The 17,519-nt window shown below is 37.0% G+C and overlaps 1 protein-coding gene across 4 annotated transcripts in view; it reads right to left on the bottom strand.

Moving 5' to 3' along the window:
* Positions 1 to 17,519, bottom strand: part of Dennd5b (DENN domain containing 5B) — a 116,534-nt gene that overhangs the window by 89,964 nt on the left and 9,051 nt on the right. For 2 of the 4 annotated variants that reach the window (XR_015047537.1, XM_029478754.2), the window contains exons 2-4: positions 6,524 to 6,589; positions 5,333 to 5,350; positions 2,568 to 2,677 (exon numbers count right to left, since the gene is read on the bottom strand). Coding sequence is in view for 3 of the 4 variants with exons in the window: in XM_029478754.2 (XP_029334614.1) it covers positions 2,568 to 2,677; positions 5,333 to 5,350; positions 6,524 to 6,589 (194 nt within the window). In the remaining variant the exon portion in view is untranslated. The remainder of the gene's footprint in view (positions 1 to 2,567; positions 2,678 to 5,332; positions 5,351 to 6,523; positions 6,590 to 17,519) is intronic. The other 2 variants (XM_021165869.3, XM_021165870.3) reach the window with 2 other exon arrangements.

Here is a 17,519-nt window from a genome sequence, read left to right as displayed (position 1 = left end):
GAGATATAGATTTGAATGCTAACTATGTCATTAATAACTCCAACTGAAACAGGGATTATAAAAAGATATAGGATAGTAAGGAACCTGTTAAAGGGATACCTTCTCTAAGAACATCCAATTTAAAATAAAATCTTAACAATCAAGAATTTACCACAGGTGCTGGAGAAATGGCTTAGTCATTAAGTCATTAATAGTGTTTTTGCAGAGGGTCAGAGTTTGGTTTTCAGTACCCATGTCAAGAAGCTCACAGTTGCTTGTAACCAAGGGATCTGATTTCTCTGGATGTTACTGGTACTCACTCACACAGATATACACATTAATAAATACTTTAAAAACATGTATGTATGTACATACATACATAGGGCACACATGCCATTGTATATGTGTATAGGTCAAAGGGTAATTTTTGGAAATTGATTCTATTCTTCTACAACTCGGGTTCTGGGGACTGTTTGGTGTTGAATTGTTCGGTGGCAAGTGCTTTTACCTGTTGAACTTTCTCACTGGGCTTATAATAAGCCTTTCATAAATAATAATAATAATAAATAATTTACTTTGGGAAAGAGAGTCAACTGAAGAGAAGTATTAGCAGAAGCAGAAGCCAACTAAACAGTGATTAATAAATCCAAGTAAGAGATTGGGTTTCTTTGTGTAGCCCTGGCTGTCCTTGAACTTGATCTGTAGACCAAACTGGTTTGTCTCATAGGTTATTCTAAATCCAGGTAAGATAACAATGAAAGATTAACCATCATAATGCATATGGTGGTCTGAATAGATATGGCCCCCACAGACTCATGTGTTTGAATGCTTGGCCCATAGGGAGTGGCACTATTAGGAGGTGTGGCCTTGTTGGAGAAAGTGTGTCACTGTGGGAGCAGGTTTTGAGGTCTCCTAAGCTCAAGTTACACCCAGTGTGGAACAGTCTCTCCTTGCTGCCTGAGAATCAAGATGGAAAACTATCAGCTCCCTCTCCAGCACCATGCTGGCCTGGATGTTGCCATGCTTCCCGCCATGACAGTAATGGACTGAACCTCTGAACCTATAAGCCAGCTCCAATTAAATGTTTTCCTTCCTAAGAATTGCCATGGTCACGGTGTCTCTTCACAGCAGTAATACCCTAAGACAATGCATATCTAAAAACAACATACCTGAAGTACCTAGCAGGCATCTACCAAATAACTTCCTTTCCTTACAGTCACTCCATAATGGAAACCTTTATGTTTTTTGGCTCTACTTTTGAAATTCTCAAGAACTACATCTATACCAGATCTCAACCTGCCATTAGTAGTTTCTGTGTCCATCTTGTCTAATCTCTTATTTGCTTATGTTGGGTCTCTTTAATTATGTTTGTTATAGAGGTGGTAAAGGTCTAAAGTACTACCAAGCAGAATACTTCATAGAACACTGAAAAAAAAAAAAAAACCAACCAACCAACCAAACAACCAAACAACTAAACAACCAACCAACCAACCAACCAAACAAACCTATTGCCTTCCTCCCTCCCATGAATCTCAAAGGAGACATTTATTTAAAGATTATATTTATTGTTACTGTTTATGTGCATACACATATGGTGTGTGGGGTATTGGCTAAGTAGGTGTATGTGCTTTGAGGTCAGAGGACAACTTTCAGGAGTTGGTTTTCTCCTTCTACAGTAGGATTTGAGAATCAAACTCATGTCATCAGTTACCTACTGAGCCAACCTGCTTGCTGCCCAGAGAAATTTTAATCACTACTGGGTAACATATTATAATGATTCAAATGCTTTAATCAATAGACTTCTAGCAATGATTAAATAATGAATGTAGGCTCCTCTCCTTTCCACCTCAGTTATGATGATTTTAACACCTGAGAGACTGAGTTTCATCTACTGCTACAAGATAGAAAGAAATCAACTCTTACAAGTTGTCCTCTGATCTCCACATAACAGAGCCCAAATACATATATACAAACAAACGAACAAACAAAGAGTTTTAAAGTTCCTTTCCATCTTCATGATGTCTGTGAAAATGATAAAATATAAGTCCAGGATACGTTATTCCTTGGTATACAGAAACGTATTATTCTCCTTCCCTTGATCAAAGTGGTTATCATTGTTTAAAGTATTAAACCCAAACACACATTAATAATAGGAAATAAAATGGACTTGAGGTTCTACTGTGGGAAATCTGACTATCTTCTCGGAGACTCAATTTCTCCATCTGTAAGATAGGCAGTATTATATTTCTAGGGTTCTGTGGAGAGATGGCTTTGTATTTAAGAGCACTTGATATTTTTCCAAGGATCTGAATTTTGTTCCCAACACCCATACTAAGTGGATATCAACCCACTCTAGCTTCAGCTCCAGGGGATCTGATGCCCTCTTCTGGTCTCTGTGTGCACTAATACATATGTAGCATACAAAAACCAGACACACATGCACACACTAAAAAACAAAATCTTAAAAAATACTATTTCTCATATAACTTAAAGGATTAATTGAATTAAATAATATAGATATTTATCATTTATATTTTAATAAACTAATAGCAATGCTAAACAATGGAAAGAAAAAGGAAAATATATACCATGTTCACTGCATCTTGATCAAAAGGGTTCCATTCTATGTTTTGAGGATAGTGGGCCAGAACTTTGGATTTGAATGTTCTTCTCAGAGGACTCTGATCAAAATTTTCACCTACAACAAATAATTGATAATCAATTAATAAGTGGAACTTAAAAAGACATAATTTTAAAATTATTATTGTTATTAAAGATAGGGTTCCTCTGTGCAGCCCTGGATATTCTGGAACTTGCTCTATAAACCAAGCTGGCCTCAAACTCAGAAATCCACCTGCCTCTGCCTCCTGAGTGCTGGGATTAAAGGTACATACTATCATGTGTGGTGCATATGTATTTATATATGTGTGTATATATGTATATTTACTAATTATATTTAACAACCTTAGATGAAAAATATTTGTCTCCAATATTTGGAGAACTATCAATTAAAAAAAAAGTCTGGACTCAGGAGGCAGAGACAGGTGGATCTCTGTCAATTCTATAAAGTGAGTCCCATTTCAATCTAGTCAAGGTTATACAGTAAGATCTTGTCTCAAAAACAAACAAACAAACAAACAATAAACAAAATGTAAAAAAATAAAAGTCAAAGAAAAAGAAACCTGCGGTTAGAAACTTAAAAAAAAACCACTAATATCATTGGTGTCATGTAATTACTATACCCACATCAACATATGGTGATTAAAAAGTTATATAAAAACATTTCACTGAAGTAATTTAAACTAAAGGTTACGAGACTGAAAATTTACACACAAACCCAATGCAGAGGAGGCAGTTTTATTTACATTGCCACAAAACTGGCATACAGATACAGGTTTCCAGTGACTGAATCAGCAATATCAGAAACACCATTGTTGGGCTGTCTAATGGTAAAGTCCACTAAACACATTAACTTTTTAAAGAAATGAGTAATTCTATGCCCAAGTTATCACCTGTCAAATCTTTAGATAGTTTATATTATATATGTATATTTACATATACATATGTACATACATACATATATCTACATATAGATATATAAAATTCATGATGGGTGGTGGTAGCACAAAACTCTAATCCCACTACTTGGGAGGCAGAGGCAGGTGAATCTCTGAGTTCAAGGCCAGCCTGGTCTACAGAGTGAGTTCCAGGAAGGCTAGGGATATACAGAGAAACCCTGTCTCAAAACCACCACCCGCAACAAAAATTCTGTAAGAAGTAGTCAAATTTGTTTTTCATTTCCTTGACCAAATTAATTTTCATAAGACTTATTACTCTCAAATACCTTAGTTTTATAAATTAGCTTGATTCTGAAGGATCTGTTTTAAAACATCCAGTGTCAAATAGTTGGTATCAAGGGGTTAGAAGAACTCAAAGAAATTTCATAATTTTCTGTTTTTCTTTTTTCTCTTTGTTTCATTTTTCTTTTTTCTTTCTTTCTGCCTCTTCCTTTCCTTTTCCTTTCCTTTCTTTCTTTCTTTCTTTCTTTCTTTCTTTCTTTCTTTTCTTTTCTTTTTTTTTTGAAACTATGCTATTATACAGCTCTGGCTCTGGAACTTACTTTTTAAGTTCTACTTTAAATTCTAATTAAGTACTACAGTTATAAAGAGATATCAGTGTAATTTACCAGTATTTGCACAATTAAAAGTATCACAATGCAATCAGACTTAGAAGTGACACTGCCATTTTGCTAGACATGACTCAATTTACACTTGGGGTAAAAATATGAATAGACATATACTAACTTTACTTTGAATTGAGTAAAAAAAGTTAAAAATCACAGAAGGGAAATATTACACACTAAAATCTTGCTGGAAACTACAATATTAGATATTTAGGAACTTAATTTAAATATATTTGGGGAAAGCAACTAAACTATGGCTTTCAATTGGTGTCCTTGACAAATGATCTTTTTCCTTTGGAGTCTCCTGATTTGGTTAGCTAAGTACCATAGCTCTGTATCTTTCTAGTCTGTAGCTCCGTATTCTAAGAGTTGAGAGCTTTCACTTCCAGGAGAGAAACTGTTAAAGATATCCTAAAACTAGGTGTGGTTTCTCATGTCTGTAATCTAAGCCGTTGAGAGGCATAGGCATGAGGATCACTGAGGCCAGCCTGAGCTACAGAGTTGAGCTTCTTTTCAATAAATAAACAGACAAATGCTCCTTTAACAAATTCATCAATTTTTATACATTGCTACTAGAGTTACCTATGACCAAAAGTCGCGTAGATAAATATTAAACTGTCCATGAGTTAGTGTGACAGAGAGTCACAAGATTCAGAATTCAAAACTGTTCACTTCTGGATAAATGATTCTCTTAAGCTGATACTTGAGTTCGTGTGAACACTAAGATAATTTATGTTTCTTGCTTAAAAAAGAGATTAGATTTCACTTTACTCTATGTCCATAAATAAATAAATACACAAGAAAAAGTTCCTATAGTTCTAAAAATTTGTGCTACTCGGCTGGGCATGGTAGTGTATACCTTTAATCACAGCACTTGTTAAGTAGAGGCAGGAGGACCTCTGTGAGTTTAAGGGCAGCCTGGTCTACATAGTGAGTTCCAGGACACACAGGACTAAATAGAGAAACTTTGTCTCAAAAAAACAAAACAAACAAAAAGCCCTATGCTACTGACTTAGCTATTGCCATAGCAGAACTCTAAGAAACCCTCTCTTTGGCCCACAATCTAAGAGACAGAAATTACTACTTTTATCTATAATAAGTAAAATGCAAAATACCACAGGAACAGAAAAACAGCATATAGCCCAGGATAAATCTATTTGTAATACTTACCTTTTAGTGAATTCCTGCCTGTGCATGGTTAAAATAGCAACATCTTCATTCAGATATCAAGTTATAAATGGGATAGAAAATAAATCAGAGAAGTCATTACAATGCCATTTTTAATATAATTGTTCTGTTGCCTGTGGAAGTCCAACCTTCTTAAGGTACAACCTATTTACCTCCACACACAATTTCACAAAACCACAAAACATATACAACAATGTGTATCCTCTATCACCACCACCACCACCACCACCACCACCACCACCACCACCACCATCACCACCACCACCACTGTTATTACTTATGCCACTATTAACACTTCTACCTTGGTAACACCACCACTATCACTGTTAACTCTATCACCACTCCAGCTACTAATAACACCATCACCAGTTCTCTTATACTGTTTAAAAAAAAAAAAGAGCAAAAAGAAAGATCACTGCTGTATTACAGATGTCTTGGCAAATATTTTTTTGAAATAAATTAGGGAAAGAATCTGATGCCACTGGTAAGAATTTAGAAATGAGTGAATGTAGCTATTCTATTCTTACTAACATCTGTGGGAGAGGGGAAAAAAAGTCCCAGAATTACCTTAGGGACCTAGAAACTAGGAGACCAACCTACTCTTTTCATTTTGAATTCACATTTTTATATGTCATTAACTCAGAATTTATTGCTAGGACTAATCAGGAAAAATGACTGGGTTTGGGATTTTGGATTTGCATGAAACAGAAATTGTATATAAACATCCTTAAATTAAAATTCACTTTTTAAATACAGTCCTCAAACAAATAAGGACTGTAAATTTCTTCAAGTATTTATTTACTTGTAAGGCCCTATATTAAATTTTTACCACTGCCAAAAGACAGTTACAATGTTAATATCTTTGCTATAATTATATACAGCCCTAATTTCAAACAATATTGCCACGTAATCTACTAAATTTAAGCTGTAATCAAATCTCTCCTTCAAGAAAATATAAAATACATGCCAAGACACCTTAGACTGGTAAATACAATTTTTTCAAGGCTTGAAGCAAAAGAGGTCTTTATGAAAATTAAGATGCAGATGAGAGAACAAAATATAAGTATCATCTATAATTTTGTCTAAACAAATTTAAGAAACATTTATATTAGGATGTGGGGTGAATTAAAATTATGATTCTAATACCCCAATTCATTTTTAAACTATTTTTACCTGAAGTTGTATTTGCAGTATCTTGGCTCTTGCCATGACGATCTGCTTCTAGCCATTGGTACAAAACTACATAATGTAATAGAAACAAAAATCTTTATGAACAAAGCAAAAACAAACAAAAATGATATTGAAGAATGGAAAAAGAGAATTAAAAAAATTAAACAAAAGCAATTAAATTAGAGACAATCAGGTCAAGCACACAGCTTAACATCAATAATATGTAGCTTACAAGCAAAGAACACGAGTAATTTTAACACAATAAATACTAGTTATCTGTTTCAGTTATCTATATGGAAGAAAAGCACATACTGTTCAAGGTTAATTTCAGAGAAATGTCAACAGAAAGTTAAAGTATGGTGATAAAACTAAGTTAACAAAGTATGATGATAAAACTTGTATAAATTATATTGTGAGCAATGCTATCTACTATAATGGGTGTGGCCCAAAAACTACTCTTCCAAAATGCTAACAAAATTGTTGAATGACAAGAGCTCTCAGTCACTGCCAGTGTGAGAGATGGTTTGATACTTCCTAATAAGATCAAATAATGCTCTGGACATATAACTCCATAAATCTAGTCTCATTAGTAAAACATCACATTTCAAGAGGAGTAGTTTATACCTGGTAAGTACTCTCCAAAACTATCAAAGAAACCAGAAACAACAAAGCCTGAGAAACTGTCACAGCAAAGAGGAGCTTCAGAAGATTTGACAACTAAATGCAAAATAGCAGGATGATCCTCCAAGAGAAAAGAAACACTAGGTAAAAACTAAGAAATCCAAATAGGGCTTCCATCCCTCAACTCCACCTTGTATTGTAGGAGTTAGAAGTCTAGGTTATCGGAGGTTAGGGACTCCACAGGAGACCAACAGAGTCAAATAACCCGGACCCTTGGGAGGCTCCCAGAGACTGAACCACCAACCAAAGAGAGAGCATGGACTAGACTAGTTCCCCTCCCCCACCAGATATACATAGCAGATGCACAGCTTGGTTTTCATGTGGGTCCCCAACAACTGAAGTGGAGGCTATCCCTGACTCTGTTGTCTGTCTCTGGATCCTGTTCCCCTAACTGGGATGCCTTATCATGCCTCAGTAAGAGAGGATGTGTTTAGTCCTGCAGGGACTTGATGTGCCAGGGTGGAGTGATACCCAGAGGAGCCTTCCCCTTTTTCACAGAAGAAGGGGAAGAGGGAGTCGGGAAAGGAGGTGTGTGTGTGTGTGAGGGAACTAGGAGGAGGGTGTGCTGATATTGGAATGTAAAGTAAATAAATAAATAAATGAAAAAAAATTCTGGGTTGTAGCTACAAGCTTTTCCACCCTCCTCTTTGCAGCAAACCCAGACTAACACGATTCTGAGACTAATAATTTATTAGTAAATGCTTAGGCCATTTATTAATAAGCTTCAGCTTATTCCCCAACTAGCCCATTACTTATGTAACCCGTTGAAACTACTCTATGTCTTCTACATGGTTAGTCATCTTCAGTTTCATGAGACTGTCTCCAGAGTTTCAGAGCGAACCTTTTCCACCTGACTCTTTCCCAGAATTCCTCTCTCTTTCTCTACCGGATGTCCCACCTTCTAATTCTACTTCAGCTCTTTATTGGCCATGGGCTTTTTTTTTTTTTTTTTTTTTTTTTGGTTTTTCGAGACAGGGTTTCTCTGTATAGCCCTGGCTGTCCTGGAGCTCACTTTGTAGACCAGGCTGGCCTCGAACTCAGAAATCCGCCTGCCTCTGCCTCCCAAGTGCTGGGATTAAAGGCGTGCGCCACCACGCCCGGCTTTTTTTTTTTTTTTTTTTTAAAGGTGTGAATCTTTTTTTTTTCTTTTTTAAAGATTTATTTATTTATTATATGTAAGTACACTGTAGCTGTCTTCAGACACTCCAGAAGAGGGCGCCAGATCTCGTTACGGATGGTTGTTAGCCACCTTTGGAAGAGCAGTCGGGTGCTCTTACCCACTGAGCCATCTCACCAGCCCGGCCATGGGCTTTTTTTATTAACAGGTGATGCTTCTATTCGGCATATAAGAGACTCTAAACTGGGTCTTCAAATGTGGCTTGAAGTCTCCAGAAACTCAAAGACAGAGTTCTATTCCATCAAATGTCCCTCTTACGCCGTTATATCAGGCCCATTCTCAAAACATAACAGGTCAAGAATAATATCTAAAATGTCATCTCTGAGTGTTGAAGTATTATTCAAATGTCTCATTTTTCTAGGATTATTAGCAAACATTTTCCACTTGACTTTTAGTTATGCCTTCAGGATAATATTATCTTCTCACTCCAAAGTGACATAAGATCACCTGAATAAAGTATTCGCTCAACCTTTCAATCCCATTAGATTCAGATACATTATTTAATAACTCTACTTCATCATAATTGACTGATACAGCCTGTCCTCTACCTCCCTTTCCCCTTTCTTTTCTCCTGTTCATGCTATGCTAATTTAACCTCATCTTGGTAAAAAAAATATATATATATATATGATCTTTCATGTGAGATAGCTTCAACAACTGTGGCTGGATTGTGTACAAACCAGTTTTGTTTATTCTTTATTGCCCTAGTATTGATTGGGGGCTAATCAGCATTAAACTCGTGCCAGAAACCTTAGAGCAAGGCTCAGTAACAGAGCTGTTCAGAAAATAGATTAAAACAAAGTTGTGTAAAAATCTATGTGAAGAGTTTTTGCTTATGACACTTGGATGAAAATAACTTGTAAGTAGGTATTAGAAGAAAATAGATGTCAACATTGTACATCTTTCTGAATATAGGGGACTAGTAAGGATGTGTTACTAACTTCAGAAGGTAGCAAATGGGAAAGTTATTAATAAATCTATATGCATAGCTACTGAGCTACTATTTTAAGTTTAAACACTGCATGGCTTTCCCTGATTTATCCAATATCCAAGTTCAAATAGCACAAATTTTCTGTAGAATGACTCTGAAGTACCAGAAACAGAGAACATGCTTAACAATATCCAGAGTAGATAAACATAAGCAGCTGTGTCTACAAAGTATGTTTATAGAACCTATGCATGGTATTATTATACTCTTAGAATCTTGGAAGCTAGGAGGCTAAGGCAGTGGGTGATGAATCTGAGGCCAGCCTGGGATCCACAGCAAGACACTATCTCAAAAAACAAACAAAAAAGTTCTCTAACTCTCTGTTAAAGACAAAATTCCTCAAAAATCAAACGTTTTGTGTGTTTTCCCCCTTACTCACCTGCTGGGCTCAGCCTACACCTTCCAGGATATCACAATCACTTTGTGATATATCTTGAATGAGAATAAAATACTCAGTCAATCTTTCAGTGCTATTACCTTAATGTACGTCATTTAACAACTTCTAGGCCATCAAGATCCCCTAAAATACAGCCAGACCTAGGAGCTCTCTGTTGATTTGTTTATGTTTGTTCACCCAATTTCCCATTAAATGACTGGAAAGTCAGTAACTGCAACAGATATACATGTACAAATTGACAGGTTTTTAATAATTAGTTTTATTAAGATATACCTCACATACTTTAATATTTACCCTTTAAAAAATATATGATTCAGTGATCTTTAGTTTTTTTCACTGAGCTACACCAGCAACTTAATTTTGAAAACATTTTATCACCCCCCTCAAAAAAAAAAAAAAACCCATTACATGATGTACCACACAAATATCCCTGTTTGCTAAATGCTTTTCCTACCTGATTCTTGGCTTTTTTCAGCTAGATATGGAAAAATTAGTGTCCAAACGATATGTAAAAAGACTCAAAACACTTGGGGAGGAGGGAAAATGTAAGGCTCTTGCTCCAAACCTGATGCCCTAGATCCTATCCCTGGGGACCACATGGCGGAAGAGAACAGACTTGCACAGGCTGTCCTCTGATCTCCATTTACACACCACACACTAAATAAAGTATAAAAATAAGGAAATAAATTTAAAAATTAAGGTATTCTTTTTTGTGTGTGGTTTTAGAGCTTTATTGTAGAAAGGCAGAGAAAAAGGAGAGAAGGTAGAAAAAGAGAGAGACCGGCCATGGCCACGAGGAGAGAGGGGGGAAGGGAAAGAGAGAAGGAAGGCTAGAGAGTAAGAAAGGTGAGGGCTAAAAAAGCTAAGGTTTTCAAATGAACTTTTTTCCTGTCCAATTATTATTCATATACTAACTTGGGAACTTATAGAAATAATTTATTTGTAAGAAAATCAGCATCCAACTTATGGATTTCAAAATTAATTATGGCATTACCTTCAAAAACCAATTTCATGCAAATATTCTGTGGCAAGGCTATGTGTGTGTCATATGCACATATGTACATGTGTAGTGTAGCTGTGTATGTGTCATGTGCACATATGTACATGTGTGGTGTGGCTGTGTGTATGTTGATTCACGGATGTGTATGTGTGGCATGGCTATGTGTGTGTCGATGCATGTATGTATGTGTGTGAAGACCAGATGCAACCTCAAGTTTGTTCCTCTACCGATCTATGTTTCACTTTGAGTTTCAATATTTTATTCAAGTTTTATTTTAAGTGATGTTGATTACGCATTTAAAGGAAAAGATATAATTCCATAAAAAATGGAAACTCTAAAATGTACTCATTAATGTACTAAAAAATAAACTGAGTGGTAAGAACACACAGAAGTCCAATTTACATCCCCAGTGTTGTCAGCATGTGATTACAATCACAAAACCTCTGCCCAGCCCATAGCTGAGGCTCCAGAAAGCTATGTCATACTCCGGTGCAATGAGAAAACAACAAACCCACACACAACAAGAAGAGGACTAAGTCCTGAATTACTGTCTACCCCAAAATAACACAGTAACACGAAAGAAGTAACTACCACACCCTGTAGGGTACTTCTGGGGTAAACAGTAAAGATGGCTAGAGTAGGAACAAAGCATGAAGAGTTGAAGAGTTATTTTAAAATGCTCTTTACAGATGGGTCTGTCTGTATCATCCAGCCACAAGTTTTTCAGCAATTAGAGTTAAGAAACTAAGGTTCAATGCCAAGGAAGTCGTAATTTTATCTGTTAATACAGATTTGCAAAGTGACAATTACTAGTCCCCACCTGCAGCTACACCTAGATTTTAAAAAATAAAAAACAAAAACTAGCATCTATACCAGGGCCAAGTTTCTCTCAATTGAAAAAGTTAGTTTTAGAACTGAGTTTCTTCTGTTCTTCTGAAACGTTAACACCTTAAAGGTGAATCTTTTTTTCCCCCCGAGACAGGATTTCTGTGTATAGCAGCCCTGGCTGTCCTGGCTGTGCTTTGTAAACCAGATTAGCCTCGAACTCAAAGAGATCTGCCTGCTCCTGCCTCCGGAGTGCTGGGATTAAAGTTATGTGCCACCACACCTGACTTGAATCTTTTTATTTAATTTATTCATTTTATGTGCTTTGCCTGCACATAAATATGTGAATCATAGGCATGTGCATCACATGGTGCCTATGGACGTCAGAAAAGAGCATCCAATCCATCTGCAAGGATGGTTGTGAACCCTTGTGGTTCTGTGTGGTCTAATCTTGGTGCTGGGAGTTTAACCAGGGTCTTCTGTAAAGAAAACTGAGTGCTCTCAATCTCCCCAGTCCCAAAGCTGAAGCACTTTAAATCTGGAGGTCTAACATGATACTCAGAAATATCATTTTCCGTGTTTGTTTGATACAAGGTCTCATATAGCCCAGGCTGGCCTTAAAATTCTTATGTAGCTGAAGATGACCTTCCTTCTGCTACCCTCAAGGGTGGTGATAACAGAGTGCACCATAACATCCTGTATGACAGCAACTCTCACGTCCCAGCATACAATATTAAATAATATATTAAATTCTGGAGTCTCTATTTCTGCCGTGTACTTGTGGATCAGATGTAAGCTCTCAGGTACCACTCCAGTGCCATGCCTTCCTATCTGAGGTCATGCTCCCAATCATGATGATCATGGATTATAACCCTCTGAAACACAAACCCAATTACATGTTTTCTTCTATAAGTTGCCTTGGTCATAAGTTTGGTAGTGAAAAAACACTTGTCTTACAGGCCTGATAACCTGGGTTCCATACCCAGAACCTACATAAAAGTGGAAGAAGAGAGTGACTCAAAAGTTGTCCTCTGACTGTCCCATGTGACATGTACAAATGTGCCCTCCCCACACTTTATAATAAAAATATTAATTTTTCTTTAAATTCTGAAGGTAGCTATATTCACAAAGTTTAAATAAATGATTGTATACTATTTACTTATGTTTGCCAGTTTTATACTAAGCTTGCGGCCACTGGCACTGACAACCTTGCCATCTAGTAATTGATAGTTATCAGTTTGATACTTAGCTTAGCTTCTATGTATATCCTAAACCAATCAGTTAGTTGTTCACTAGGGAGTTGATCTGATACTTGACTGCTATTTTGAGGTGTTACTGTTTCCTGCTCTCCAATGGAGGCTGACAATGTTATCCAACCTCTTGTTCATCTCTGGGTAAATGGAGACACTGAACTTTGCCCAGAAGTTCATAATAATGTGAGGCTGGAATTGTTCCTTCTGGTAGCCATCTAGTAGCTAGACAGGTAGCCCTCACAGCTCAGCATCACTAGAGGGTCCTAGACAGAGGCTTGCTGATATCAAAGTCCATACTTTAGCCTAAGCTGATGTGCTCTCTCTTGCTCCCTGCCTTGACGTTAGCATTTCTCCCTCCAACAACACACACTGTTATATGAGAAGAACAAATCAGGTAATCTTCAGTCCAGAGGTAGGCTAATCTTCCACAGTAATCTCTATGTCCTACAGTGTTCTCTCTGTAAACATCAGGCTGCACTTGTGTCAAATACTACCTGTACTTGGTCTCCAGATTGTTGTTCACTTTGACGACCTCAGTATGGCAAAGCCTGAGCTGGTAAACCCCAGTCCATTCTCAGACTTTGCTTTCTTTTTTTCTTTTTAAAAGCTATGTGTATGTGTATATGTGCTTAAGATATGGCTCAGTAGATAAAAGCACTGGCTACTCTTCCACAGGATCCAAGTTCAATTCTCCACATGACAGCTCACAACCATCTGTAACTTGTTCTGTGCTCAATTCTGGCGTCTGCAGGCATCAGGCACATAAATGATGCACAGGTATACCTACAGGCAAAATACCCACCACATTAAAATTCCATTAATTAATTCAACATTTTAGAATACAAAATTTGCAATGGCAGAACTAAAATCTGATCTCAGGTATTCCATCTCCAGAATCCATATTTACAATCATTATACTAAACTGTTTATTTTAAATGGCCTCAGGGTTAGACAGTGAAAAGACAGAGAGCTAGAGAGAGGGCTCAGTGGCTAAGGTCCTATATTATTCTTCTAGAGGGTTGGACTTTGGCTCACAACTACCTATGATGTCAGCTCCAGGGATCTGACAACCCACTTCTGGTCTCCATGGACACTTGCACCCATGTACATATACGCACATAGAGACACTTAAATAAAAACTTTTAAAAAGTAATTGGAAGTAAATTAATACACCTGGACAGCCCTACTTCATTATTCTCCAGAAGTCTAAGTGACAAATATGAATGGCTAATTGTTCACAGATAAAAGAATAGTATGTATGTTTTGAATTACAGATGTACTCCTTGAGGACCGGATGTAACATTATTTATTCATTTATTTATTCTTTTCTTGTAGTGCTAGAGATCATCTTGTATACAGCAGGTAAAGTAAAGAGGGGTGTTATTTAATGATCAGAAGAGATTCATTCAGAGATGTTTAAGTATTCTATGTATCTTAAGGCATAGTAAACTATGATGATTATTTTGGTCATTGTTCCCCATTCTGAAAAACTATGTCATTTAGTTTGTCCCACAGCTTAGTTTGCCAAGAGAAATTAGACAGCCAAACTTTTCCTTGAGTGTCTACTTCCCATCGGTTATATTGGAAGCAGCATGAAAACAAAGCAAGACAACCCACCGCGAATCCTTAGCAGCCCTGGAACATGAGAGCACGTAAGAATCTAATGGAAACAAGGCAGGGACTGTGGGAGCCCATGAATATTTCAGAATGATGAAAAAGTATGCCAGATAGGTTTACCTGAAGCTGACTAAAAACTAAAATTCTGACCAAAGCCAAATGTTTTTCCTTACATAATTATCAAGCACTTTCCAGTTTTTCCCCATTAATACCCTATTCTTTCTCTTTCTCCTTTTCATTTTTAAAGGCAAATACTATCATCACTTTTATTTCAAGTAAAATCATTATAAACTAAAAACTAAACAGAACAAATCATACGTGCCTAATTGCTTTTCAAAACCCGAGTCCAAGTACTTATACAAAAGCAACAACAGACATAAGAATCTCTAGGCATTCTCCCTCTAACCCTGGGAGAGGGTGGTGTCTACTTTGCCTGCTCTTGGAACCCTTTCTCTCCTACTGGGTTGCCTCTTCAGCTTTGATACCAGGATTTGTGCCTAGTCTTACTGGCACACATGTTATGCCATGTTCAACTGATTTCCCTGGGAGGCCTATTTTTATTTTGAGGTGAAATGGAGGAGCAGTGGATCTGGAGGAGGGTGTGGGGTTGGGAAAGGTATGAGAGAAGAATCAAGAAAGAAAGAAAGAAAGAAAGAAAGAAAGAAAGAAAGAAAGAAAGAAAGAAAGAAAGAAAGAAGAAAGGAAGAGAGAGAGAGAGAGAGAGAGTGAGCAAGCAAGCAAGCTAGCTTAATTAAAGCTTACATGCCTTTAATCCAAGTCAAGGAGTCAGAGGCAGGTGAATCTCTGAGTTTGAGACCCACCTGCATGAGTTCCAGGACAGATAGGGATTCACAGAGAAACCCTGTCTCAAAAAACATAAATAAATAAATAAATAAATAAATAAAGTCCAACAACTACAAAGTAGTTTGAAATAAACATTACTTGCCAAGAACAGCAGCTGTATATATGCAAATCAATTCTGCTTAGCCATCAGAAGCCAAAGCTACTCTTCCCCGAAAACATTGGTTCCTACCTACCTTTTCTGCCTCTTCCTATACACTATCCTACATTCCAGATACAAAAGCAACTGAATTCACCAGGGCTTAACTTCTACAACCAAATTCTAGGCCTATCACTTGCTTTCATATATATGTACATGAACACAGATAACCAATACTATCAAGACTATGTGAAGAAAATCATTCTAATTCTCCTTGCTATAAAGGAAGAAAAAATATTAAAAGAGGAAAGAAATTAAAGAGTGTCTGTATATTAGTACTATCGCAAAACAAAAAGGACCTCAATATGTACCATCTCAAACTTCCTCCCTGATACATACCACGTCTACAATGCCCAAAACTAAAACCTGACGCAGAGTTAATTTCAGAAAAAAATGCAAATACAACCTCTCTAAATAGAAGCTAACCACTCTGTGTTCATTTTCTCTTTGCTTCCCTCCACCCTCTCTAGTTTACTTCTTTTGAGACAGTGTCTCACATTTATAGTATGGCTTCAAAATCATTCTGTAGGAGAGGCTGGTCTTGAGCCTCCTACCTCAAGCCCTCCAAGGACTGGAACTATTCATGTCCAGTTCTCTTTTCTACGGTATTTTTTTTTCTTCTAGGAGTTTTGTTTCATTTATTCAAAATAAATAAGTAAACAACAGATCTTAGAAGGCACTACTTTACTAACACAAGCCATATTCTATGTCAGGTGTGACAGTACACATACTTAATCCTAGTGCTCTAGGAGTTTGAGAATAATCTGGTTTACAAAATGAGTTCCATGCTCTATACTAAGTGAGACCTGCCTTCAAAAAAATCTCCAGCGCTAGAGTGGCTCAGTAGTTGTGGGCACTGGCTATTCTTCCAAAAGATCCAAATTCCACTCCCAGTACCCACATGGCATGTCACAATTATCTGTAACTCCAGTTGCAGGGGATCAGGCATGTGAGTGGTGTACAGACATACATGCAGACAAAATACCTATACACATTAAATAGATAAAATAATTTTTAAAAATCTATTAATTTTCAGTAAACTGAGAAGTTAATTGAAAATTATAAACATTTATCTTTGCCTAAGTTTATTATGACTAATGAACTTTTTAAATTTTTAATTACTTTTGAATGTCTTTAAGTTACATTTCGAGACCAGTATACAAAGTTGTAGGGTTTTGTTTGTTTGTTTGTTTGTTTTCTGGTGATGTTTCATTTGAAACTCATATTGTGTTTTAGGAAAGTCGTTCTCAGAAGGGATCAGAAAAAAAGAGCAAATCAAAACATTGTCTCTGGCGGTTCCTCAGAAAATTGGACATAGTACTACCGGAGGATCCAGCAATACCTCTCCTGGGCATATATCCAGAAGATGTTCCAACCGGTAAGAAGGACACATGCTCCACTATGTTCATAGCAGCCTTATTTATAATAGCCAGAAGCTGGAAAGAACCCAGATGCCCCTCAACAGAGGAATGGATACAGAAAATGTGGTATATTTACACAATGGAGTACTACTCAGCTATTAAAAAGAATGAATTTATGAAATTCCTAGGCAAATGGATGGACCTGGAGGGCATCATCCTGAGTGAGGTAACCCAATCACAAAGGAACTCACACAATATGTACTCACTGATAAGTGGATATTAGCCCAGAAACTTAGGATAACCAAGATATAAGATACAATTTGTTAAACGCATGAAACTCAAGAAGAACGAAGACCAAAGTGTGGACACTTTGCCCCTTCTTAGAATTGGGAACAAAACACCCATGGAAGGAGTTACAGAGACAAAGTTTGGAGCTGTGACGAAAGGATGGACCATCTAGAGACTGCCATATCCGGGGATCCATCCCATAATCAGCTTCCAAACGCTGACACCACTGCACACACTAGCAAGATTTTGCTGAAAGGACCCAGATATAGCTCTCTCTTGTGAGACTATGCCAGGGCCTAGCAAACACAGAAGTGGATGCTCACAGTCAGCTACTGGATGGATCACAGGGCTCCCAATGGAGGAGCTAGAGAAAGTACCCAAGGAGCTAAAGGGATCTGCAACCCTATAGGTG

This window comes from Mus caroli, unplaced genomic scaffold (genome assembly GCF_978045245.1).
Source record: "Mus caroli unplaced genomic scaffold, Mus_caroli_1 scaffold_7, whole genome shotgun sequence".
Classification (NCBI taxonomy): Eukaryota; Metazoa; Chordata; class Mammalia; order Rodentia; family Muridae; genus Mus; species Mus caroli.
The sequence above is the reverse complement of the archived record's forward strand: the minus strand, read 5'-3'. Positions and strand labels throughout refer to the sequence as shown.